Source organism: Epinephelus moara, chromosome 15, assembly GCF_006386435.1.
Source record: "Epinephelus moara isolate mb chromosome 15, YSFRI_EMoa_1.0, whole genome shotgun sequence".
Classification (NCBI taxonomy): Eukaryota; Metazoa; Chordata; class Actinopteri; order Perciformes; family Serranidae; genus Epinephelus; species Epinephelus moara.
The window spans coordinates 7,398,125-7,425,897 of record NC_065520.1 but is presented as its reverse complement, the minus strand read 5'-3'; the positions used below and the strand labels follow the sequence as shown (position 1 = coordinate 7,425,897).

General features: G+C 40.6%; 1 protein-coding gene across 4 annotated transcripts in view; it reads left to right on the top strand.

The window, feature by feature from the left end:
* dmd (dystrophin) overlaps window positions 1-27,773 on the top strand; it is a 353,683-nt gene that overhangs the window by 184,053 nt on the left and 141,857 nt on the right. For all 4 annotated transcript variants that reach the window (XM_050063154.1, XM_050063152.1, XM_050063151.1 and 1 more), the window contains 9 exons: window positions 3,169-3,288; window positions 7,224-7,325; window positions 9,524-9,631; window positions 9,767-9,946; window positions 14,066-14,235; window positions 16,048-16,171; window positions 19,316-19,394; window positions 22,774-22,886; window positions 24,901-25,029. In XM_050063154.1, coding sequence (XP_049919111.1) covers window positions 3,169-3,288; window positions 7,224-7,325; window positions 9,524-9,631; window positions 9,767-9,946; window positions 14,066-14,235; window positions 16,048-16,171; window positions 19,316-19,394; window positions 22,774-22,886; window positions 24,901-25,029 — 1,125 coding nt within the window. The remainder of the gene's footprint in view (window positions 1-3,168; window positions 3,289-7,223; window positions 7,326-9,523; window positions 9,632-9,766; window positions 9,947-14,065; window positions 14,236-16,047; window positions 16,172-19,315; window positions 19,395-22,773; window positions 22,887-24,900; window positions 25,030-27,773) is intronic.

Below are 27,773 nucleotides of genomic sequence, written 5' to 3'. Positions count from 1 at the left end.
CCTGATTCAGTGGAAGAGAATCCTGCAGAGGAAGTTCCAACATTGGCAACAACTTCCTACACTGCAAAGCAACCCCAAAAAGGAAGACAGACTTATTGAAGAGTGAGACTAAAAGAGAGTCTGACAATAAACGCAATAATTAAAGTGTCAGTATCGGCTAAACTTATCACAGATAGATGGAAAATGTTGCTAATAGTTTTTTACTTTTATGTTGCTATGTCAGCTAAAGCCTTGAATCACAATCTGCCCTCCACCTCACTCCCCCTGCCACTACTGACCACCTCGCCAGGAGAAGAGCACTAGAGATGGACCCAGAGGGGGGGGCTAGCTAGCTAATTCTTGTCTCCTAGGTGGTCTGATAAACAGAGAGAGCAGGGCAAGAAGGTTGATATTTTGTGTATATCTTACTCTTGGGTTTGGCCCTGGGTGGGAAAAACAAAACAAACAAAAACAAGAAACGTGGGTTGAAACTTGGAAGTTAGATGTTAAATATATTAAAATAAAATGAAAATAATAATAAAGATTTCTGCCTACTTCAGCTTTTACTTAATGTTCTGAAATGTGGCATTCAAATAAAGCTTTTGTTAGTGTTGTTATTGAAGATCAAAATTAATTTTCAATCTGAACTTTTATGCCAACCTGAGTGAGAAGCCTTTAACATGCCCTGAAGAAAAATGAATATTTCAACATCTGTATTTCCATGACAGCTGGGACAGGACTAGAAGCTCCACAGCTACTAAATTGACTTTGTGGTCAGGTTATTTTGCCAAGCACTGTTTCCAAGGTCAAGAATGAATTATCACATCAGTGGTGTGAGGCTGCTCTGCACACGTTAACTCCATCTGTTCATGTGGCAGTTTTAAAGATCCCTGACAACTAAAAAGCTTTAAATTAGCCGACTGTTTACAAACTCGTGTCAAACCCATGCCTGATTTGGAGGTTTTACTTTCTTCTCACAGCAGGAGGCTCTGTCAAACTAGATTCAACACAGCAAAGCTGCGGTGGCTCAGGCTGAGGGGAAACAACAATTAGCCACCCCACAGAAGCTGCTAAAAATAAGTTCACTGGTAAACACTAAAGCGGTACACCGACTTAAATTTTAAGAGTGCTGACGATGAAAACAAAAACATAGATGTACCTGTTGTCAGCAGGTTCGGTTATATCTTTTTGTTTTGGCTTTACTGCTACTTGAAGGTGGGAAAATAGAAAATGCACTCCAATTGGCTAAATTACCACCAATCATATGTCGCTGTACAATTTTACCCCAAGAGTGAACACAGATGCTAAAAACAACATGCTGACACTCACTGAGAAATCACAGGTTTGCCACAGAAACACAGTAGACTCAGATACTGTTTTATTTGTATGTGTGCACTTTTTGTTGGTTTTGTGACTAGTTCCTCTGCTGCACTCGAGAATCTCATTCTGACTAGGATTGCAACCAGTGGAGAAATCATTTTGAGAAAATGGAAGCTTTCAGAGAGGCTTTGAATTGAATCCTGTTACCAGCAGCAAGGGGTTTAAACAAACACTTTTATGTCTGTGGCAGCAATTTAGTAGTTTTAGTTTCTTGCTGAAATACCTCTAATTCCATGTTGCAATTGGTCGCATTATCATGTTGAAATTTGCTGTATAGAGTATAAATCTTATTGATCTTGATTTAATCATCAATCGCAAATATCTCATATAAACATATCTGGGGGAGCGATGAGGCCTGAGTCTAGACGCCAAATTCTAACTATGTTCTGCTGTTGAAATACACATTAAAGCCATGAGTTGTCTGACTGAGCTAATTTTTCAAGCAAAAATGCCAAACATTAGCTGGTTTCTGCCTCTCAGATGTGAGGGTTTGCTTCTTTGCTCTGTTTCATATCAGAATTTTTGTAATCTTTGGGTCTTGGACAAATATTATCAATATAAAAAAAAACGTGGAGAAATTGAATAAATTTTGCATGTGTGCTGCTCAGTTAAAATATCTAAATTTAAAATACTGAAAGAAGTTGAAGTGGCAGTTAAAAAAGAAACATAAAAGACACTGAAACGGCAGTTTCAATGGAAGGGCTGGATGAATTTGAAGTGTCAATTTGAAAGTGAACCGTGAGTGACAATAAACCATCAATTTAAATGAATGTGCCCAAAGAAGTGGAGGATTAAGTTGAAGCACTTAAAGGAGTTGAAAAGTAAAGTGTAAGTGATAAATTCAGCTGGAGGCCTCAGTTAAAGTGAGTGTCCTAAAAGAAATAAGTGCCACTGCGGGTGTATAAATTGAAAGAAAATGACAGTTCAAGTGTTGGCTGAAGTGTAAAAGCAGTGAGGATAAACTGTGTATTAACAGTGGAAGTTGTGGGAGTTAGAAGAGCTGAGGTTTTTGTTTGAAAGATAAAGATATGAGACCTAAAAGGCAGAGTTGAGACCAAGTCACTGGTCACAAGCAAGTGTCAAGTCTTTGCACTCAAGTCCCAAATCAAGACAGGCAAGTCCTGAGTCAAGTCCAAAGAGCTAAACTTTTAGTTGTGAGTCCTGAACAAGTCATAATGTGCTTTCATAGCTTTCAATTAAGGAAATGAAGGGAAATGACGTGACTCATGGAACCTTTTTTGAATAACATATGTTTTAATCCCTGAGCTTGGGGGAAGGTATGAAGTATTTTCGAGCCAAAAGACTCAAGTCTAAATGAAGTCATGAGTCATCAGTGTTAAAACCCTAGTCCTTTTTGATTTTTGTCAGGGCGAGTCATCAAATCTGTGACTTGAGTCTGACTCATGTCCAAGTTGTATGACTCAAGTCCACACCTCCGCTGAAAGGATTTGAAGTGACAGTGAATCATCTGTTGCTTTGAAGGCTAAAATTGAAATTGTCACACATCTCGTGCTGTAGCGTAAAATATGACATTGAGAGAGAGTATGAGTTTTCTAGTATATTAATGAAAACACTTTATATAAAGAGCTGAACATATTGAAGTTTAAATATGGAAAGTTTGTATCTGTATTGGTGACTGTAAATGTTCTCTTTACTGCCTGTGTTTAGGGAATATACTTGAAACATTGCTCTGTTCTCAACTCCTGCAGTCTTTTGGCAAACCAACAATGTTTACTTTCTATTGCTGCCAGCTACTCTCTGTCACTGGGTCACCATAATTAAAACTTTGCATGTGTTCCTGTGCTGCAGCTCCTGCAGGAGGACCTGGAGCTGGAGCAGGTGAGGGTGAACTCACTGACCCACATGGTGGTGGTGGTGGACGAGACCAGTGGAGACAGCGCCACCGCTGCTTTAGAGAGCAAACTTCAGGTGAGGACAGACACACATGCTTGCACATTGTCACATACACTAAAATCTGAGCCAAACATGCTCACATTGCACACACTTTGCTGATCACACAGAGCGTTCAGGGAAATTTCGTAGAAGGACAAATACCTTATGGGCCTTTTTCATCTCTTCTTATAAAATATTTCTCTCTCTCTCTCTCTCCCCCTCTCAGTGGGCTCAGCACACTCTGCTTGTTGTTTCTCAGGGAAAATAGATTGAACGGGAGATAGTTTTGTCTTTGGTGTTGCGCAGTAATTAGACCTTGCCAGCGAGATGGGCCTGTGCTGTATGTGTGTGTGTTGTTGCTTTCTGCTGATTTTGTTTACTCTAAGTTATCATCACACAGACTCCAGCCAGGAGCCAGACTTCGCTGCCTGTTTGTGCGGTTAATTCTCCACGGTTGTCTAGGCGTCTGATGTATGGGCCTTGGTTCCACTTGTTAACTCCCATACACTGCAAACAATATAGCTGAAATCTATTAAAACTGCAGCTGCTGATATCCACTGCTTTCAAATACACTAGCCTTAATTGTAGCATGCTGCTTCATGTTAAAGCACCGCCACACTATTGCTGTCTTTGTCCAGGATTTAGGTGTTGGAAGGTTCCTCGCTCTTAAATTGATTGGATGTGCTGTTGATACAAGAATGTTGGATAAACAAGTAGATTAGTGTCTGGACTGCCGAAGCACTTCTTGACAAGCTACAGTGCTTCTATCTTGACCTCTGACCTTGCTGTGGTAAAGAAAAGATCTTTTATGCTCTTGGCTCAATAAATAATTGCTGCATTAAGGGTTTAGTTTTGTAAGTTTAAAGAAGAGCTGGCTGTGTGGCTGTAGTTTCTGATATCAGCAGCAGAAATAAGCATGTTTACAGCCGGGTGCAAAATATGGTTTTGGTCTCCATAGTTATTTTCACCTTTTGTGACTACTGTACAAGGGATGAATTTTTATGTACAGTAACTCACCTGCTAACATTTTATTAAGGCTTAAAGTTATGCATGATTAAGGCGGTGGCCACTTTGACTGACAGGTGGGTGCCTGTGTCTGTTGACAAATTGATGCCACAGCAACAAAATTGGTTACATAATGTAACCATGGCATAACCCTAGACTCACAGAGTATGGGTGTAGCTGAAGCCATAGGAGTCTACAAACCAGTAGGTGATATCACAGTGTCTACGCCCATTATTTAAGAGAACCCTGAGTTAAACATGATGATTTTGTGTCTTAATTTGAGGAAGGTTACAGTCGACTCATCGCTCCACACAGATCTGATGTTTTTATGAAAATGTGTAAATGTAAAAACAGGTGGATGGAAACTTACTTTTTCTGGTCTCTGTCACACCTGCAGTTTGGTTCATTTGGTCCACACCAAGGGGTAAAAAGATAAAGGGTGTGTTTGTAAATCTAGTCTGATGCTCTGCACTAGAATCAGAGCGCTGTCATTTGAAGTAACACAGCATTCAATTACTACATGAGTTGGCTTATACCAATCTCTACTTTGACAGTTCACAATCACCAGGTGGATTTAATAGTAATTTAGTTTTTTATTTCATACCTCAGTCGTCACAGATTCCTGTGGTCATTCTGCTTTGCTTTCACACCACAAAAGAACTGCATCAGAGTATGAGAGACGTGGAACGGGACAGAGATCAGTGACGTACCACCAATGACAATACTTTAACAGCAATGTCAAACTGCAGCCGGGATTAGAGATGAAAGTTGTGCTGAAGCGTCCACGCTGAGCTGCATATGATGTGACCTGTGATGGAGGGCTGCCACAGTGGAAAATAGGAAACTGATGCAGGGAGAAAAGGGGAAGTCATGGTGATTTTGTCTTGGGAAGTTCAATCTGTTATCATTGGGGAAGGTGCGAGTGGGTGAGCTGAGGTAGAATTGGGCATCACTGGCGAAGAGGAAATGAAGAAATTTTGATAATTGGATGTGACTGAAGCTCCTCCTTGGGGAGAGCAGGGTTGAGGAGATGTGGATAAAAGGATCCTGCTCCATACTGACAGCAGATTAGCTGAAAATTAAAAACTCAAGTCAGAAATACCTTCGAAAAAAAGGAAAGAATAATGTAATTTGTTCTAATATATCAAAGACACAATGCTGCTGTGTTTTATTTTAAGAAATCACGATACAGAAGACACATTGCTGCATGGAAAAGTATAATCACACTTAACATCATTAGCAATACAACTTTGTGTTTGACTTTCTGGAGGTTTGCTGGCGCTGTTTCCTGTAGTGCGGTTTATTACTAAATACAAGATAACAGAGATGAATAGATGAGAGAGAGCAGTGTGTGTTGGAATGTGAAAATGCAAATAGAAGGTGCCTTCCCTGGTTTCTCCCCGCTGTAGAACTGTCGCTTGATTAATTACAGGCCATTCATCTTAAGATTAACCTGCTGAGCCTCTCTCTCCAAGTCTGTCTTTACCCGCTCGCTTGTCTCTCACTTTTTTTGCATCTCATTGTCTTTTCATTTCCTCTCCTCCCTCACCGCCCTCCCCTCTCTCTGTCACTCTGATGACTTTGTTCAGTGGTCACACTGTGGGTTTTGTCTATGCCGGTTAAATGGAACGGAAGAGTGTCTCTCCCATTTTACTCAGCTAACAGCCAGCTGCCAATATGCCGATACAATGGAGTCAGGAGAAATAAACTTTTACAGCTCACAGCCTCTGTGTGTGTTAGTGTGTGTCAGTGCGCCAACATGCTTTAATGCACATACTGTGTTCAGATCTGGAGGCTGGACCCAGTAAAACAACTCCAATATATCATATGAAATATGGCCAAAAGACAGGAACGAGCAATGGGAACTATATGTTGATTCACGTTTTATTCATCACTGAATATTTAATGTCAAATTTATATACCACTGAATTTATAGCACTGAATTATTTATTTTAAGAGGAAGAGCTGTCATCCATTTATCCCATGGTTGGTGGTTCAATTCTCCTGCAAGATACTGATCCGCAAATTGCTTCAAGGCCAGCACCTTGCATGGCAGCTCCTCAGCCACTGATGTGTGTGTGTTTGAATCAGTGAATGAGAGGCATATTATAAAGTGCTGTGTCTGTTAAGGTAGAAAAGTGCTATATGAGTGCAGTCTAGAGATGTCTTGATATTTATATATGTTACTTATATGTTTAATACATCATTAAATTGTTATTATTGTCCGAATCCCTATTGATGTTATCGTTTATTATTGTTTGATTTTTTTTTGATTTTTTTTTCCCCCCAAATGCACTTTCGTCACATGAGGTTAAAAATGTGGTATTTGTTTGGGTGGATCTTGTGGATTCTGTTGACAAAGCAGGCTGGTGAGAACATGGCCAAAAGTGTATGGAAAACTGTCAGTATAGAGAACAGTATGTTTATGAGAATGTCCTCATACTATTGGCCAGATATTGTTCAGTACCTGAATTGTTAAAGATCAGTGGAATAAAATTTGTTTAGCACTTAAAAATATGAAAAAGCGTTAAAATTCCTGAAAAAGCACAACTTGAAATGGATCTTGATGAATTAAAAGTGTTCTTAACATCCAGTTATTTATCCTTTATTTGATCATTATGAAACTCCAGATTGTTCATTGTTTATATTTTATTTGTACAGTTATTGCACTCCATTCTCTTGGCTAGAATAAAGAGATATTTTGTCCCTGTCGTCTCTGAATTTCATGCCCTTCAACAATCATGATCAGCCCGGTCCCTCTGGGAGGGAGAGGAACGAGAATCAAACTGCATTTTTGGCAGCTAAAAAAATTAAACTGGCAAGTGAAGATGTGAATCCATCAGCCTTTGAGGCAACATGATGAAAATGTTTCAGTCCCTCAGGGGAAATAATCCAAAAGGAATTTTTGTGCTAATGCAGACATTAATAGATGATTTATGTGCGTGTGTGTGTCTGTGTGTGTGCAGGTGCTTGGTGACCGCTGGGCAGCCATTTGTAGATGGACAGAAGAACGCTGGATTCTGCTTCAAGAGATTTTACTGAAATGGCAGCACTTCACTAATGAACAGGTATGAGCACGAGTGTGTGTGTGCACGTGCATGTGCTTGTGTGTGCGTGTGTGTGTGAGGAGCTGAGACAGGATCACAGCAGTATTTGCTGCATGTATAATGAGATTAGATCATCCAGATCGTGTCTACTCCCACATTCTGCGGGCTTTAAGAGAACTTTAAAGCTGTAGCAGACTTCATATTCATGGAGGGAAAGAAACAAAAAGAGTGAATTTTGTTCTTAAATGTCTGTAACTTGGGAAGACACCACATAATTTGTCTGACTCACACTGTTAAAGTCTCATATTAACTTAAGATAAAATTTAGAATACATCTTTGTGCTTCATAAAATGATAAATCTATTTTATAGTTTACAATCTGTTGACATTATATTTGACAGTCTTATCAGCCTCAGCTGTAATTTATGTTTAGTGCTAATTTGCAAATGTTAGAATGCTAACACACTGAACCAAGATGTTCGCATTATCTAGATTAAGTATGAGTTAAGCAAGGCTGGTGCACTTGGCATGTCTGGAGTCCCACATCAAGGAAAGCAAGACCATGACTTGCCATCATTCACTTTTTGCAAGGGCAGAATTATAGCAACAGCTTCTACTTGTAGCTTTTGCCTGACTATCTTAAACCACCAGGGACATGAAGAGTTAAGTGACCTTTGAACTTGACGGATGGATTTTCTCTTAAGAATGTAATCATGCTGTATGGATTACATTTACACCTGCTAAGATCTGATCACAGTGTGATCCAGATGGGATGTGGGTGGCCCAGTCACATACACCTCCTTTACGCCTTGCATTAAAATGAGTTTAGGGTGATCGGACTGTTGTGGGTTGAGGCTCTGTCACATGAGTACAGGTGTAAATGCTTTTTTTCATGAAACATTGCAGGCCTATACCTTCATCTGAAGACCAACTAGGACACGACACCTTTATCTCATTTTGTATTTTGATCAGAATTATTAATTAGATGCTCTTTTTAATGACTTTCATGCCATCATATTTTCTCTGTCCCTTATCAACCTCTTTGCAGTTCATATTTTTAGCCACAGCAGACATTGTAAAGGAAATTAAATGTGTCATGATATCCGATTTGCTCGTGTTCTGTGATTAATAATTGAGGAAGCTAAAATCACAACATCGGATTATACACGATTAACTGATCAGCCTTAATTAAAAGTCCAAAACTGGATTTGCTTTGCCGCCCTTTGGATCACAGTCAGCTTTTGTTTACTGTTCAAGTATTTAAAAAAAAGAAAGGCAAATGAATGCTCTAACGTTGGCAGGAATCAACTCAAATATTATTTATTATCAGTATACCTTTGTTACAACAAAAAAAGTGACGTTTTAATAATTGTTTTCCTGATTTTTTTTGCTCAGTGACACCATAATAAAATCTAGATAAATCTGTTTTTGCATGTTGTTGTCTCACTTTTAAAAAGTGTCTATATTTGCATTGCAGCTCTGCCTAATGTGCATAAAATGTGAGACTCGGGGCATCAGGCGCCCATTTGATTAAGTGTGATTACCTAGTTACATAGAGAAGTAGAGATTCATCATGAAATAACCTCTCCACTGTGTTTTATAATGATGTGCCATTGGCTGCAATGGCTTCAAGACGTCCATAAGACCCAAATTTAATTTGATTAATTATTCAAAACATCAGGAAATACATTGAATTCAATTTTCCCCCGTTCTCTGGCTAAATGCTTGTTGAACTAGCGCCCCAGGCTCTGGTTGCAAATGAACTGTCCGTGCACTGATAACAGAAATATTCACCTTGTAATCCCGGGCACAGGGAGAGATGCTGTCACAGACAATAGGCCTGAGGAGGATGCTGCAGTCAAGAGCTGTCTGTACCAACAGGAGACAATGGCCTCAAGTGTGCCGCCTCCCACATGATAAGATGTGTTTCTCCTCCTGCTCCCTCTCTTCCTATCTTCTCGTTCCCCTTCTCTTCCCCCTCTGCCATCCGTCCACTCTTCCTCCTCTTCTTTCTGTGTTCTACCACTCTCTTCTCTTTGGATTTCTGCTGCTTCCCCTCTTACTCCTACTTTGTTCTTGTTTCACTCTCCTTCCCTTCATCACCTCTCCTCATTTCTCTCCTCTTATCTCCTCTTCTTGTCTTTCCTTTTTGCACCATCTCCTCTCTCCTCTCCTCTCCTCTCCTCTCCTCTCCTCTCCTCTCCTCTCCTCTCCTCACAGTGTTTATTTGACTCCTGGCTGACTCAGAAAGAGGAGCTGGTTCGCTCAATCAAAACCTCCAACCTGAAAGACCAAGCAGAGATGGTGGCCTGCCTCCGCCGTCTTGCTGTAAGTCTCCCTGTAACAGATCTACTGAATTTTTCATTAAGGACAAAGGAGGAACGTACATGAAGTAACTTCAGTGTAAGTCCTCCTGCACAATAAAACAGAAATGTTTAAATCACCATCCTCTGTGTGTATCAGACGGTGAAGGCAGACCTGGAGGTGAAGCGTCCCACCATGGACAAGCTGTGCTCCATGAGTCAAGACCTGCTGTCTAGCGTCAAGAACAAAGAGGTGGCCAACAAACTGGAGGCCAGACTAGACAGCTTCGCCCAGCGCTGGGACCGACTGATACAGAGTCTGGAGATGAGCAGCTCCCAGGTACATCAGTTGGGTTTTTTAGCATTTATATACCAGGCTGCCAAGGACATGTTTAGGTGTATTGTAAGTGGTGCCCAGTAGCAGTATTATATGCACTTGGACAGACTGGTCCTGGATGTGCTAGCTTGGTGCAGTGGCCTGAGATGGAGGGAGGTGGTTAGTCTCTACCAAATGTACATACTCCTGTTTGTTGTGTTTTCCTCACTGGCCCACTGATGTTAACAACTAGAACGCCTACCCTAAGATTAAATCAGTTATGGGTTATTAGTTAATTTTTTAAGTAACTTGCCCAACACTGGCTGCCACAAGGTTGCCGGGCAACCAGCGGAGGACCCTGCGCCCAGCCAAGAAATAGTTACAGCATTTTTTCCATAAACAATGGACCATTTTTCAGCTGACATCATCAAAAGTAAGTGCATGAAGTGGCATTTTGCTCTGTCAAAAGCTGAAACATGTTTTGGTTGTTGTGTGTTAGGTTGTCAGAATCGATTTTCCAACAGTGAATTCAAGTTCTACAGAATTTCGACCATTTGTGGGCATCAGGTGTGTTACCTGGTGACTCACCTAATGGGTCATGGTTACTTGTACTGACAGCAGCTGTTTTTTTAAACACATATTCCTCTGTGTTTATTATCCACAGTAACCATTTATGCAAGTTAGTATGAGCAACCAAGGACGCATTCAGCTGAGGGTCACCAATTAGCACGGTCACTCTTTCTGATTTCCACTGGACTGAGGACACAATCAAAACTTCTTGTGTTACAGTAAAACAGAGGCGGAATTCATGTTTGCATAACAACCACATCACTGAGTTCTGAACTACGCTAGCTAACAAGCCAAAAACACAGAATTCGCTGTTATGACGTAACATTAATTCATTATAACTCAAGCCTCATACATACATTGTGTCGTTGTCTTTGGCGAGGGAGGATTTCTGATGTTAACATACAAAGCTCTGAGTCCACAGATGATCGTTGTAAGCTTCTATTATCTTGTATGCTTGTAATTGCTTGCTGGTGTGCACCCTACCAACTACATTCATACATACAGAATAAGATTATGCTACAAAAGCATAGAGCGGACATGTTAGTGACTCATGGGTTTAACTTGTAGGTTAAAGTAAAGTTAAGTCAAAACAACTTTGCTTCAGCCTTTTGCCAGCTGTCTGCTCAGGTCAGTCTCAGCTGTGGTCCTCACGGCTCAGACTCTGCTGAGCTCTTTCTCCATCCTACCAACTAGATGATTGCACTTCATTTCATTCACTCAGTGTCCCAGGCCTTAATCAGTTTGTGATTAGGTAGCGGAATGAAAACCAGCAGGAAGTTGCAACTCAGGGACTGAGATTAAAAAACAAAGGGCTGATTAAAGAACAGCAGCTTGAACAGAAGAAGAAAGTTACGATTAAAGGCAGAATGAGTGTCACCAATGTAGACAAAGGCTATGAAAACATGAACCACGAGCCTTCTTTATAAGACAAGTCCTATCTCCTCTTCTTCTACTCAAACATAAAAGCTGTCAGTGTGCTCTGCTGGTTCACCAAACTGTTTTGTTTTGCTTTATAGCCCTACAGATGACTCACTTTGGTTTTCTGTCAAAACAAAATCCATGTAGCATCTAGACGCACTGCGGTCACATTTTGTCCCGCTAGATAGAAGAACACTGTGAACAAACTGAGTCCTGGTGGCTGCTAGTGTTTAGCCTGAGGGACAGAGAGAAATAAATGGACTGGCTGGGTGACAGAGGTCACTGAACACCTAGAGAGGTTAATGTTACAAACCTGTGGAGAATACTGAGGAGGGAAAGGTGAAATTAGGACTGACACTTGTGTGAACAATCCTTTGGCATCTGCACTGTCCTGAGCAGAAACACAGTGATGATGATCACTCTTCATTATCACTTCTCTGATAATGTTTGATTGCTCAATTGTCACTTTTCCCTGCTGCTCTCTCATCTCCTCCTGTAACTACACAACTCCTCTCAGTCTTTATCTCCATTGTCATATCTGTGCTTTTAAAACTGACATGCTCAGTGACAAGTGATAAGATAAAGACAAAGTGTGTCTGTGGTTTTGGACTTTTGCTGATAAAGACACTGCACTGTAATGGTACTTTTATGCTCCCTGTGGGCAGCTTCACACTGAGAGTTGAGTAAGTGATTGGAATTATTTATATTACAGGTTTGCAAAGGAACATTTATGCCCTGAGTGCTCCTTCTCAGGCACCACTCACTGTTCTCAAAAGCTCAAAAGCTTGGACTTAAAGGAGCAGTGTAACGCTTTGGAAATACACTTCTTTGTAAAGGGATAGTTTTCATGTGATACTTTTCCATTGTCAGTATGTTGCCTATATTAGATGTCAACTGGCATGCCCTCAGTTTGTCATGAGCAAGAATGCCAACACTGAAGCTGTGGAGAGGGTCAGCAACAAAATGTTTTTCAGCCACTTGCAAAAAACCCAAGCCAAAAACAATAACAGTTCAGGAGTGCTCTCACCACTTTACATTTCCGTCAGAGAGCCCTTTTCCAACAGGAAGTGGTTAACGGCCTCAGTTCCCCATCTATGCTTTTGTCAAAGCCACCAGACTCCATTGATAAAAACAGCAATTTTACATCAATCAGCACAGAGAGCTGCTGGTCTCCCAATGCTTTGATCACTTAGTTTGTGACACTCTGTGATTTTAGTAAATCCAAATCAACCATTTAAAACCCCAAAGTCACACAATAACACAAAAAAATTACTTGATTTAAGCAGCAGACCAGCATCTCCTGTGTTCATGTTAAATCACTGTTTTCCTCATTGGAGTCTGGCTTTGTAGAAAACGATATATTGGTTTTAGTTACCTGTCAGAAAATGTGAAACTTTTCCTTTAACACTGCTTGAGAGGTTCATATCAGAGCAGAGAGACATTAAAGTGATCGTCTAAACATAAGTGTTTTCATGCAGTTCATGCAAACCCTCAGCACTAGAGTGGATCAATCCACCGCTGTAAATAGTCCCAACAAATGGGCTATTTTCTTCTGTTTTACTGATTTTTGCTAAAAACTACAATGACAAGCTGTTTTAGGGGATTATTGAGCCTTTTTAAAAAATGAAACTATGCATTTGTGAGCTGTTTTAAAAGATTTTTTTTTCAGTAGGAACCGTTAAGAAGCACTCAAAGACAGAATGATAGCGAAATCAATAAAACCTAAGCATGGTGCACCTATAATAGACTTTTCAAAATTGAAATAAACTAAAATAATATTAGAACACGTACAAGGCGAGAATAACATAAACAGTTCATCAAATACAAGTACAGTATGTGACTCTTGCACCATCCCTCTGTCACTCCCACTCCCCCTCTCTTTGTCTCTCTCTTTCTCAATTACTTGTCCATTATAATCAGTCAGATAATTAGCAGATTGACCTCTGCAGGCACACACAGTCTCCACCATTTCAGCTGCACACACACACACATGTTTCCATGGTAGCAAGGCTATCCTAGTAGTTGTACTCACAGCTTAACTGTTATTAGGCGCTTCCCTGCTGAAACAAACCTGCACGCACACACACACACACACACACACGTTATCACAAGAAGACAGAATTTGCTCAGAATTTGAATAAGCACACACCTTCATCTAAGCATGCAACGCCCACAAAAACACACACACACACACAGACACAAATGCACTCTGTGTAATATCTCTCTCACACCCCTCCTTTTGTGCCATTACAATCTGTCAGAGTCACAGAAATCCCAAGTCGCTACTTAACCGTCTCACAGCTGTCTGAGTTCATACTCACTCAGTGACACACACACTCATCCTCACATCTGTAGCTGTCGAAACTCCGCACACATCACGTCTTATACATTTGTTGAGATAAGGTATGATTGATGTAACTGATCTTTGACTCATCGCCTCTCAAGGACACTGTTGCATTCTGAGTGTGTGCGTGTGCGTGTGTGTGTGTGTGTGTGTGTGTGTGTGCGTGCAGGCACTCAGACAGATGTGAGAGTGTGCTAAGTGGTGATTTGGGATCTGTATGGTTTTGACAGATCCTTGTAAACTGATACAGCGCCTGCTGTTGTGTGCGGTTTGTCTAAATGTTTTTTGTGTGTGCGTGTGTGCACATTTAGCTATCATCAACTGTCAGCGTGGCCCAGCAGTCTGAGCTGACCCACTCTGTCACGGCGACCGTTACCAAGGTGACGACGAGGGAGAAGGTGTCAGCTGTACGCCAGACCCGAGAGTCACCGCCACCACAGAAGAAGAGACAAGTCGTGGTGGATTCAGAACTCAGGAAAAGGTGGGCATGTGTTGCTACACTGAGGAGGTGTACTCTGAATTGTGTTATGACATCCTAAGTTTCCTTTCTAACTTGTGTGAAATGTTCAGTTACATGCACCCCTTTCTGCTGTCTTATCTCAGCAGGTAGGTGATGAAACACTGCAGATACTGATCATGAGTATTTGTGATGGTAGTAATAGAGGCCGTTTTAAAAAGAACCTTTGATAATAGTGAAGTAGAAGTTGGAAATCCTTTTGCGTTTTGTAGAGTAGTGAAGCAGGAAACCTTAGAGGAGGATCTGTTCTGCAGTGGTGAAAGTGTTTTCTCAAGGACTGAACTTCACTAGAGCTTTTGGGAACTTGTACTATAATAGAGTATTTCCATTTTCACACGTCTCTGTCTCTCAATAAAGCATAAAAATGCCAAAAAATGTCTTTAAAAAAATATATAAAATAAACACTAAAGGTCAGAGGAATACTCATCACGCCAGGTTCACACTTGACGCCAAAGTACCCCAGTTTTCCATAGGGCCCTGCCTGCTCCCTTTTGGCAGCCATGTTAACTAATTGAGCTGTTCCCCCGGGACCGGCACGGAGCTCCATGGCCGTCTCATGATCTGCGGCAATAGTTTCGCCATCTGGTCTGTTTTCTCTGAAAGCCATAAGTGAACCTGGCAAGAAAACAGACTGATAATCTAATTATGAAGGATATAAAGGATGTATTAGATATGGTTAGATATTCTGATCCCTCTCCTTGCTGTTCTTCCCAATTTTTAACCCCCACGATGAAATTGATCAGAAATACATATGGTATACATAATACCCCTAGTATTTGGGCAACCTCTAGCTCACCTAGAGCGTCCGGGTTTGATTCCAATGCTTTGTTGCGTGTCATTCCCTCTGTCTGTCCCCTCTTTCCTGTCACTCTCCAGCTGTTCTAAAATAAAGGCAATAAAAGCCCCAAAATAATCAAACAAATAAGAAAGAAAAAGCCTAGTATCACTGCTGTTTGTGATTGTTTTCTTTAAATTACCCCGCCAACTTACTCCACGAATTTGTCAGTTGTGTCTAAACAGAGCAAGAGAGACAAGCAGACACACATATACACACACATACACACACTCAAGCTGACAGACAGAGACAGAGCTCTACATGTGATTAGAAAAATTCAAAACAGCCATACTGCTGCATGCTCGCTTGGCAGTCGGCATACTGTGGTACTTTCACCTCAAGTGTGAACATGGCGTCAGCCTGTGAAAACAGTTGTATCATCATGTATATGTCTGAGAAAATAACTGATGATGTTATGGTGATGTCATCAGGGTTTTCTTAGCTTGGACTTAAAGTGTATAAATTTATAACAGAAATTCTACTTTACATATTAAGGAAACGTTTGAAGAGCAGGAGTTTGAAAGATGTGGGCTTACTAGGCTGGGAGGTTCAAAGAAAAAGATTCTGCTAAATTGGATTATGGGGAATGTAGGATTCAAGGTTTTGGGTGCTTCTTGCTGACTTTAGCAAAAAAAAGTCCCTAAACTTAATGGAATATGAAGTATCTGGAGTACTCTTTTAAGTAAAGGATCTGAATACTTCTTCCACCACTGTGTTAGGGTAGTTTTTTTGTGTTTACATACAGCAGATGACTTCAGAACTGTAGAGTTTAGACTAACTTAAATGCTAGAATACAATTCAAGTTGTTCAGATTAACAGGAACAACACAGGATGCAATCTTGAAATGTATAGAAAACAGCAGCAACAAGTATCATATGTGCTCAAAAATATCAGCATAGCAGGTAACAGTGCCAAGTGTCTGTCTGTGTTTGTGTTCTCAGGTTTGACGTGGACTTCACAGAAGTCCACAGCTACATGACCCGTGGCGAGGCTATCCTACAGAGCCCTGAGTTCTCCGTGTCACGCAAGGACGGCAGCATACAGGAGCTGCATGACAAAGTGCAGGTAAAAACACATTGTGTGTGTGTGTGTGTGTGTGTGTGTGTGTGTGCGCGTGAGTGTGTGCGCGTGAGTGTGTGATGCGATGCCCCGCGGAGCTTAATCTGCTGAGACCTGTGATGCTGAAATAACAAGGTTCCATCACACAGTTGGGTTAGAAATGAATTTTACCTTCCATATAGCAATCATGTCTGTGAGGACATTCTGAGCAGTGATTATGCATACAGGACAACGCTGATGTGGCACGGCGGAAGTATGAGATGCAGTAAAGTGTCCATAATGACTATGGAGTTTTTAAACTTTTCTGCAGCAGCCTCCTATGCATGTCAACTTGCTAGGTTTGACCTCTAAAGTACAACACAAACATGATAAACAGGAAAATGAAGGAAGGTGGCTACTATACCAGCTTCTACTCACTGTAGCAAATACAAAAAATATAGCAACAACGTGTTGTTGTGATACAAATAGGTACTTCTAAGTAGCTTAAAAGAATAGTTAAGCAGTTTGGGGAATGCAGCTCTATGGACCAGGAGTGGGATGAGAAGATTGATAGCACTCTTATATCTGTATGCTAATTATGAAGCTAAAGCAACAGCGTAGCTTAGCTTGTTATATCTGCACATTCACAGCTCATTCACATTTCTGTCTCGCTGCTGATTGGATGTAGTGGCCTCACCACTACGAGTAACGCCTTTAACATTACTGAGTGATTAATGGGAACAACACTGATATCGATGAAGTATTGAGACGGCAGTGCAACAGGCTGCAATGTAACCACACAGTAAGTTTACGCCACTGACTGGCATATATTTTTAATATAAGTGTCTGCCAACATTATGGAAAGGATACCTTCAGAGATAAAGTGAGGTCTTTTTTGTTTAACCAGAAACAGCCCTGAAATTGCCACCCACCAGACTCTGTTTAAATAAACAGTAATGTTATCATTGTGAAAACACACTTTTTTCAAAGTTTACAGAAACAAAAGTCACATAAACCTTCTTGGTTTGTCTTTCCACTGTTAAAACATTCACCAACTGTGGGTATGTTGAAACTTTAAATTCACCCAGTTAGGTGTGAAAACATGCTGGCTCTATACACACTTAAATTACTGTTGATTTAAATGAAATGTGGTGGGTTTAGCAATGGCAATTCTGGGGCTGATTCTGGTTAAACAAAAACAGAAAGGTCTGTCTCTCTACGGATCCTTTTAATAATGTTGGCAGACACAAAAACAACCACTTCTAGCAGACGTACATTGACGGTGAAAACATGCCCCAAGTGGTTTCATTGCAGCCTTATGTGCCGTTGCTGGCTGCAGCTCTCTTTCAATATTGGACCAATTTTGAAAATCTTTGTTCTCATTCATCACATGAAAACAAAAAAGAAATAAAGGAAAACAGAGTCCAGTTGAAAAACACCAGATTCACCCTTTAAATAAATCAAATTAAGAACACTGACATTTTGTAAGAATTAAGAACCATTAGTTTGACATTAAATTCAAACACCTTGATAACTAACTATATTATCTTTTCTAAATTAGTGCTTGTCCCCGACATGAACCATTTGCTGCAACTTTAAATTAGAGGCAGAAAACAATTTATATATATTTACTCATGTAATTACATTCATCATGAATGAGAAATACTTATAAATAGATAAAGCTTATAAGGGGCTCACAATGTGCTGATGCATGCTTTGTTAATGATAACAATTAAAGCTGTAGATAAGGCACAACACAAACTGTGTGACTGCTCAGCATTTATAAATGTGCCAACAAATCATTCATAATAAATGAGTAAAACTCAAATCCACTGCAGCCCCCATAAACAGTGTATGAAGCCTTTAAACACTGTTTGTGAACAAAATCTGAAACTTAACTACTGGCATTACAAGTGATGCATGCACTGTGGTAATAGATGCAAAGTGATGAATTTTAGGTAGGCAGATTCTTCAAAATCTCCTCTGATCTCAGTTGCCTCTTCAACTTTTCTGTCAGATCGGCTCTCTGCAGCAGCTTATAAAAGAAACAACATTAAATTCCTTTAGAACACAGTATTAGGGAGCAAAGTGAGTCTTGATTTTACTCGAGTCACATGCTAAAGCTGTTGGGTCTCTCTAACGGAGGAGATATTTAAGTCCTCATAACTTTAACTCAGCTGTATTCTTTACAGTTTAAATAATTTTTAACCTAAATCCTTTAAAATGCACACATGCACGCACACACACACACACAGACACACACACACTGTATAGATAACTGTGGTGCCTGTGGATATAACTGCAATCCCTGCACTACTAGTAGTGAAAGGCGAAAATGAATGAATCTTTTTGAACTGTCCGGCGCGTACCAGGTCAACCCGCGGAAAATCCGAGTGCTCATGAATCCTCAACTCTTCCCACTCACTCTTATTGTAAGGTGCTGCTCACGTTGCCTACTATGGCAAGTGAGCGAGAAACAGTTGAACACAAGTCGAGACCTCCGCCAGCCAAGGTCAATGGTGCATTCACATGCTCTTTGAATGGTTGTTCTTCTGACTTCAGTGTGTTCATGAGCTTTAGTCGTAACATGGAAACAGGATGGACACTACAAAGAAGATGTTTTGAATTTTTATGTTCAGAGCATTTGAACAATGAATTTACCATTTGAGCTTTGGTGTTAGCTTACAGGAAATTTTAACTCCCTAAATGTTTTTTCTACTCATCCTTTACATAAGAATTTGAAAAGGTTATTGCTGAAAGTGTTGAACTTTTCCTTTTCACATAGTACAAACCATTTCCCACGAAAATCTTTAACTTTTCAGAATAATGCTATTAAGTGATCAAGGACCAATCTGTTCACCTCAGACCTTTTCACTGCTTGCCAAAAACATACCAGACATGCTCAGGTTGTCCTAATGTTGCAGCAGAATAGGGTCAGAGGTTGATGGAAGCTGCAGGAGCTTGTTTTCTTGGAGAGTAACAATCTGTTGAATTTGACATTGATTCTTGAGATTCTTGAATCTTTCCTTGAAATAAATAATAATTCTCTTGCTGTCAGCCTGTTGTTCTTTTTGTCTTGCTGCCTCTCCTTGTCTGTCTCTTGTCCTTTAACTTCCTTTATCTTCCTCTGCCCCATCACTCTCCCTCTACCTCTCTTTCTCTTTGCCATAGGCGATAGAGAGAGAGCGGCCAGAGAAGTACCGAAAGCTTCAGGAAGCAACGCGCACAGCGCAGACCCTGGTCGAGCAGGGTAACGTGCACTCGCACACTCACACACACTTCATTCACATGCATACACACACACGCACGCACATACCCTGTCTGTCCCCATGGCAACGCCTCCACCTGTCCCACCCTCTCTCCTTGTCTCCATAGAAACACTGATAGAGAGAGGAACAGACAGAAAGAGAGAGATGTTTCTTCTCGTTCCGTCCTCTCCTCTGTCCTTGTGCAATTGTTGGGGCTTCTGAAAGCAGAAAAGCACTCAGTTTATACTTTTCACTTTTAGTGCTTTAACCACAATCCAAACAGAACATGCCAGAACATCCCCCAACTTACTGAATGGTGTGTGTGTGTGTGTGTGTGTGAGTCTCTGTGTGCTTGGAAGTGAGGGAGAAAGAAAAAAATAATGCTTTTGTGTGCAAATAATATCATAAATAAATACGATGTAATGTGCTATATTTACTCTATAATGTGTTTTAATGTAATATGGCTAAAAGAAATGTTAATATGTGAAATAATGTGGTTAAACCCAGGCCGAACTTTGATGAAGCTCATGAATAAAGCTCCAAAAACATCACCTCATTAGAAGTTAGCATGGAGTGGTGCAGGAGTCCCAAAGCCCATAAATGAGTTAGCATTTTTGCACCTGTGGTTCCCTCGTCTTGAAGTCGGTGGGTTTTCGGAATGGGAATGGTTAGATGCCTGAAATAAGGTCTGGGGTTAGCACCAGCTTGAGAGATTTTTGATCATTTATGTGTCTTAAAAACAGGCGTCTGCTAACAAGTAGCTAAATGAGATTACATAACGTCATCGAACACGGCTTTACAGCCTTGTTGTAGTGGCGACGCCCAGATATGTGACTGTGGTGCACTTCATTTACAGCCTAACATTAACTTTTTACTTTGGGCCATTGCATTTACACTTGAGAAATCATGAATGTGAATGTGTTATCTCATTGAACAAAATGTGGCAGTTTTGTTTTCACAGTTTTTTTCTGCAGTAATCCAAAATTCACCAGGGAAATACCATATGTGTTTTGTGAGAGACCCAACTCGATGTAGTCGTTGAAGTTGGCCACCCAAAAAAATGTCATCCCTGCAGGCTACATCATTGCCAGCTGTTACAGTTTTTGTAATGTGATAGTGTTTTAATTAAAAAAAAGAAAAGGCATTAAAAGGTCAGAGAGTCATGGTGGGGGCACTTTCTTGTAGGGATGCACCGAAATGAAAATTTGTGGCCGAAGCCGAATAATATTAAACGCTTGGCCGAATACCGAGTACCGAATACCGAATGCCGTTTTTTAGTTTTTCATTAGTTTTTGCAGATGAACCCCCTCCAGACTAGTGTTGTCACGGTACCAAAATTGGGACCCACGGTACGATACCAGTGAAAGTATCATGGTTCTGAGTAGGATCAGGATACCACAACAAAAATGAGGCAGATGTGCCTTTTGTCATTTATAAAAAGATAAATCACTTTTCTATAATACATCAATGATATTTCAATGGAATAAATTACTTATTGACTTATTCATACTTGAAAAACAAAATCAATGAGTGATTAACATAGGGGGGATCAAAATAAAATAAATAAATGAAATAAAAAATCAACCAGCCACCCTCCTCCCCTGACAAGTCCCTTCATAAGTAAAGAACAGTCCCTAAAGTGCGGTGAGGTTTGTGGGCTGTTACCTGCCACTGAAAGACTAAAAGAGAGAAATGTGAACGGCTCGTTTCTCCTCTTATACGCCACATACTGTGTGCCGCCATGGCTCGGCTGTTCAGGTACTTTTGGGCAGTCATGACAACAAGTTATTCACCTGGAGCCGGACTTCTCCGTCGCCGGTAAGCCGTTATCATGCGCCGCCGTATTTGACAGGAATACGTATTCCTGTCCGTGTCTGTGACCCCCGTTCAACCCACAACCGGCGGGATTCGCCGTTTCGTTTCTGCTGCTGGTTGAAATCTGTACTCACACAGCGTGCTGAATGATTTATTTTGCCCGCACAAAACTATTTTTAGTCGCAAATGCGAGTGCGGTGACGGACGGAGTAAAATATCGCCACACTGCCGACATTTTACTCCGTCCGTCACCGCACGCTGTTTGATTGCGTTATCAAAACACGCCGCTATTATTCGGCCTTGCTTTTCACTTATTCCACCGAATACCGAATGTGTGTTTTTTTGCAATATTCGGCCGAATATATTCGGTTACCAAATATTCGGTGCATCCCTACTTTCTTGTGTTGCCTCCAATCATATGCTGACCCCCCCCCAATCTCACACACAAAGATTTTTGTGTCAAAATGCTCGAAAATGGTTTAGCTGTGTCATATTGGGGGAATCCCAACCAGACCCCCCTCATGGGTTGTGTCACAGAGGGTGTAGACTGAAAATGGTGATTATGGCCCTGGTTAGAGATTTTGAGAAATGCGCTCACTCACATTATTTGTGAGTGAAGATAAGAAGTTCGATACCAATCTCAAATCTGTCTGTTCAATATAAAGCTCTAGCATATACATACAATTTAAAGAAATGAGATGTTACAGAGCCAGGCTGGCTGATTGCTTCTGCTTCCAGTTGTTATGCTAAGCCAAGATAATTGGCTGCTGGCTGTTTACCATACAGACATGAGAGTAGTTAATGATCTACTTATTCAACACTCAGCAAGAAATCAAATAAGCATGTTTTACAAAATGTCAAACCATTATATGATTTATTATTTATTTACCAAACGTTATTCAAACAGGAGGAAATGAGTCACATGTAATGCCACTTGTCTAGCATTAAGCCTATGCTGCTGTATTTATAGTAACCTGTGCTGGAAACCAGCATCAGCCAAACGCTTGACATGTAAATCTAAATGGAACCTAATGGAGGTGCGATTACAGGAAGAAGAAGAAGCAATCTTGAGTCATGCGAGCCAGGACGGTGCCTTGCAGGTTCAATTATCATCCAGCCCATGGGCTTCATTTTGCCCTTTTAGAGGCAGGAGCGTGAATTCATCTTTGTACAACTTTAGCATTGATTTTTCCCTCCTGGAACCTCATGGAGGTTTTCATTTCCCGGGCATCGGACTTTTACGTGCACTTTAAATTGGCCATTTACATAAAAAAAATGTTGGCGCTGAGCGTGAATGCACAGCGAGATGTGTGTATGTGCCCCTGTGTTCAGTGGGCAGGCAGATAATCAGTTTCTGGAGCTCTTATTTTGTGCAGAATATTGATGGCTCGCCTCATCTCTCCTACAGATGACTTTCACCACATTTTGTGCGCATGAAGTGTGTGTGTATTCATGTCTGTCCCCAACAGAGAGGCCAGTCGTGCTCATGTGAACTATGAAGCATGTATCACTGTGTGTGTATGTGTGTGTGACAGCCGGCCCTTTTTCTCTGTCTGCCCCCTCCAGAGGGGAGTCGTGCTGATGACATTGCCCAGGCAGCGGATCAGCTGAACCAGCGCTGGGTGGGATTCTGTGCCCTGTTGGCAGAAAGGTTGGCATGGCTGGCTTATCAGACAAAGGTACACACGTACACACACGTCCACCCCTGTTGTTTTTTTCTTTTCTTTACTTTTAACCACAGTTGCCTGCTGTAAACCAGCTTCACTCACCCAGTTCAGTATGATATAAGTTGATGTTCGTAGCACCTTGTCTTTGGCAAATATACCACTCCAGAAAGTGACAAAAATCCCTTGAACAGCTTGTAAATGGACACCTGCAAGAACAAATTCAGCTTTATGGGATTTTCATGACAATGACAAATGACTGAACAACAAAAACAACAGCATTTTAAAGCCATACTCCAGCATGTAACATCGCATTTCCATGATGTTGAGGGACCTGTTCGAGACAGATTTAAGAAAGAATCATCCAAATATGTGCTGCACAGTATGAAATATTCTGTTTCATCCCCACTATGTATCAAGCTCAATAGGAGATATGATACTGTTTTCACAAGCTGCACAGCACTCAACAGGACTACTAAAGTGATCCTTATGTGTAAAATTGGTGAAGATTTCCTTTATTTTAAATGACTTATTGTCTAATTGCCAAAAGAGTTTATAGTAACGATATTACCGCAATAGGTGTAGAAAATTTAAAACACAAAATATTGTCAAATTCATCCTGAAAGCTGGTCGGTTACTCTTAAAAGAAATAACTTTTTGTCATATTTGTGAAAATGTAACTATATTCACCCCACACTAAATGAGAAAGATAGTCTGTGAAAAATGTTCCTCTGCCTTCTGTCAGTGCTTCTAATGGCCTTACTGCACATGAATGAAAACTACCAGTCAAAGCCAAGAAGTCAATCATGGCTCATGATATGCAGCCAAACTGTCAGCAGCACTGATTAGATATGAATCAAGATTCTGTTACTACATTGCCTATTTCTTGCCTTGAATATGTTCCAGAAACATATTTTAGTGTACTGTTTAGCTGTAAAATGACAAAGTTTGTGACCCAGCTGCCAAAAAGAAGAAGTCTGTTGGAAGAAGTCAGGAAAATGAAGCACCACCCACTGGCCAGAGCAAACTTTCTCATTTTACAGCTAAACAGTACACTGAAATATGTTTCTGAAAACATTTGAGTTGAGGAATAGGCAATGCTGTAACAGAATCCTGATTCATATTTAATCAGCGCTGCCTAGTTTCACAAGAGGTGATCGATATGATTGACAGCTGCGTTAGAGACTCCTCAGCTCAGATTGTTTTCCCCCGGCTGCGGTGAATTCTTGCAAATGACATTAGGAGCACCAGGAGGAGGAGGAACATTAATCTTTTTACTGATTATCTGTCTCATGTGCTGCTGTGTGGATGTAGCGACAGCTTCAGCAAATATGACAAAGAGTTATTGTCATAAAAGTTACCAAATGTAGCTTTAACTTTGTTTCTTGTTTCTCTTTTTGGCAAATGGATTTCACTCAAAATATGAGCGTAGGGTGGCAGAGAGAGAGTCCGTCACCATAACTGAACAAAATTGTACAAAAAGAGCAATTACACTTAATGGATAGTGAAAAGGCAAGCAGATGGTGTTGGGGGAGGGAGACAAAGCAAGACGGAAAAGAAACAGAAGTGATTAAAGGGAAGCTGGATTATTTACATGCTATTATCATATATGTATTATTTATGTGATATCAGTAATTCAGGAAATGTTTCTTGTAATGTGGACATGATGCTTTAACGGTGGGCCTTAAATACCCCTGGAGGTGTCCTTGAGGCAGGTGAATAGCACTGATTTACTATATACAAAGATTTTAAGTATCAAAATTGCTACCCAGGTACAGAGTTAGAACTGCAATGTGATATGACTCACTCTCAGGTTATCACAGGTGTGGAGAGAGTTTCATTCACACTCATCATGCAGCTCTACTGCAAACTAGGAAAGAGTTTTCATGAAACAAGACAGATGTTGTGTGGGTGTTTGCTTGTGTCTTTGTGGGAATTGAGTGGAGGCTTTTTTATCACCTTCATTCAAAATGTGTGTGTGTGTGTGTGTGTGTGTGTGTGTGTGTGTGTGTGTGTGTGTGTCCTGCAGGTGCTGGCCTTCTACAGCTTGTATGAGCAGTGTGAGCAGGCTGTGGACAGCAGTGAGAACTGGCTCAAAGTCCAGGCGCCTCCAGCATCAGAACCAGAGCCACTCAAAGTACAACTGGACCGCTGCCGGGTGAGTGAAATCACGAGACCAAACTGTCTCCAGGATGATCCATTACTCTCTGCTCAGACCCACACTGATTAACATCACGCGAACATTTCATTTTGTCAAACTGTTTTTGTTGAAGTCCATTTGTTGTTCCATTTTTTGTGTTTTCATTTGTTATTTATACAGCATCTTTATTTATTTGGCTTGTTTGAATTTCTGTTTCTTTTCATGCATCTGTTTGTCACAGCAATTTTCTGTAAGTATTTTTGAGTTATTTATTAATTCCAACACAGATTAAATGAAGTGTACTTCTTCCCTATTTTCCAATTTGTTCTTTGAACACTTCCCCCACTCCTACAGAAAGTACAGCCAGTGATGTGTTACCACTTTTGTTAGAAACAGCAGAATTATCCCTCCAAAATATTGTCTCTACAAGTACCACACGTAGCTTAGCTAAAGCAAGGGGGGAGAGCTCGACTGGCGCTGTCCAAAGTTGACCTAAAACAACAACTTTTCATTAATACTTTTCTATTGGTGTACACATCAGACAAACCAGACATAACTTTGGACAGAAACAGGCCAGCTGTTTTTGTCTGTTTCCATTGTTATGTTAGGTTGAGCTAATTGTCTCCTGGCTCTAACTTTGCACAGATATGAGGATCAATCATGGTATTGATCTTCTCAGCTAACTGTGAGGTGGCATCCTCCCCAAGGGAGCATGGGAGAGGTGCAGAGGGAGGTGTGAGGGGAGAGATGACAGGTGAATTTGTGTCAAAAATTACACTCCTTGGAGTCATAACTCAGTCAGATCTCCACAAACATGGATGAGTCATATATTTCTAGATTCAGTGAGACTTACACTGAGACACTTTCTGATATCACATTTTGTAAATAAATATTGATGAATCCAATTAGAAATCCCAGATTAAAAATTACTCTTTATGACTCCCTAACTTGCCTGAGAATGATCAGGTTTTTAAGTTTTCTTTAAAGCAATCCAATAATAGTTTTCTGTACGTTTATAAGTACGCTGCAAAAAGGAACCACTATTAGGTAATTTGGCGTACCTTTAATGGTGCCAATCTTGTATTTTGAAATAGAGAATTGATTTTCTGCCTGTCTGGACATGATTTGGACCAGGTGGGCTCAGGCTGCTCCAGGCTGTAATTTATAAAGATTTCCTCAGGCTTGAATCCGATCGGCTCTGTGCCAGTTTTTTAATTTTTATCCATCAATTTATGTATTTTTAGGCAGACGTTACCTCTGTGTGGTTTCATGAATAATGTGTGGGCGGCCATCAACCCATTATAACTAATGAAAAACGTTGAGAGTTAGATTAGATTTAAATTGAAAAACATTAGAATTAGGGGTCATTTGCTTAAATACCGTACACAAACTCCAGTTCACTGCAAACGAGACGCAAGAAACTGGCAGTCCATGTGCATAAATGGCAAGAGTTACATTGGACTGGAAGGGGAAAAAGAGAGAAAGCGAGCAGTGGGAGAGATGTATGTAACATGCAGCGCAAAGCAGTGATCATCATCTGCACGCCGTATTGCTTTAGACCACTGTGCTCACTCGAAGACAAAGACACCTTAACATGCTGCTGTGGTTTGGACTTGGGCAGAAACTATGTGAGTTCATGTCGGGTCAGTTCTGATTTTTTGTGCCCGATCAAAGCTCTAATTTGGAGGGAGTGTCAGACTTTGAAATCTGCTGCTTTAAACCAAATGTGTGTCCAAATGAGTGGGCTGCTTAAAGAGCAGGAGTATTGACTTGCATGAAACACACAAATAGGTTCATTTCGATAACATCTAAACAACAGGCGAAGAGAAGAGACAAGCAGGTTTGGAAAAACAAACTTCTAAAAGGAGAGATGAGAGGAGGGGACGCATAATTAGAGTGAAAGACAGGACTTTAAACAGAAAGGAATAAATGCCACAGACATAAGAGAAAGGGAGACAGCTTTTAAAGTAAGACAGAAAAAAGAATGAAGATGGACAAAGGATGGAGGAAAGAGAAATGAGCAGATAAAGCTGTGAGGAAAAAAGAGATGGGGTGCTGAAATTCGATTTTTCTTGGGAGATATGTCTGGCTTCCACTGCAGACAAATTCACACAAACAAGGTTTCCCTCAGAAGTGCGCCCACATATAGACACAAATGAAGAACACACACTTGCCCCCACACATGAATACTTTCTGACTTCCTATCTTTATATTAAACAGGAGAGACTTCAGCGAAAATAAAATATTTACTGAAACTTTTAAAACAACCTTCCCATCGGCAAACCATGCCGCCAACTGTCAGCTTATGAAAATATATTTTATCGAGGTTATAAAAGCCTGTGTTTTCTAACATTATTCATGAATCAGGAGTATGTCTCTTGGCTCCAGGCGAGAGCGTTAACTTACTCAGTGTTACAAGGGGATAAGACTGAGCTGCATTCAGAGCCTTCATCCCCAAACAGTTCAGTGAATATTAACCCGCCTTACCTGCTACTTTCGGCAGCTCAGCTGGACTGATCCTCCACACTTTTTATGTGGTTTAAAGAAAACTACTTGAAGTTAATTCATTGCTTTAAAGTATACGCCTGGTGACATATTGTGTTTTTGTCATTGTCAACAAATCTTACTAAAATGCAAACCAATAATGAACAATCCCACTAACAAGTATTAAGGCGAGTGCTGCAGCCGGCAGCTGTGAAACAGACTGCAGTGTAATGTTTATGGGCGATTGCACCATCAGTTCATATCCATTAAAGGTGGTT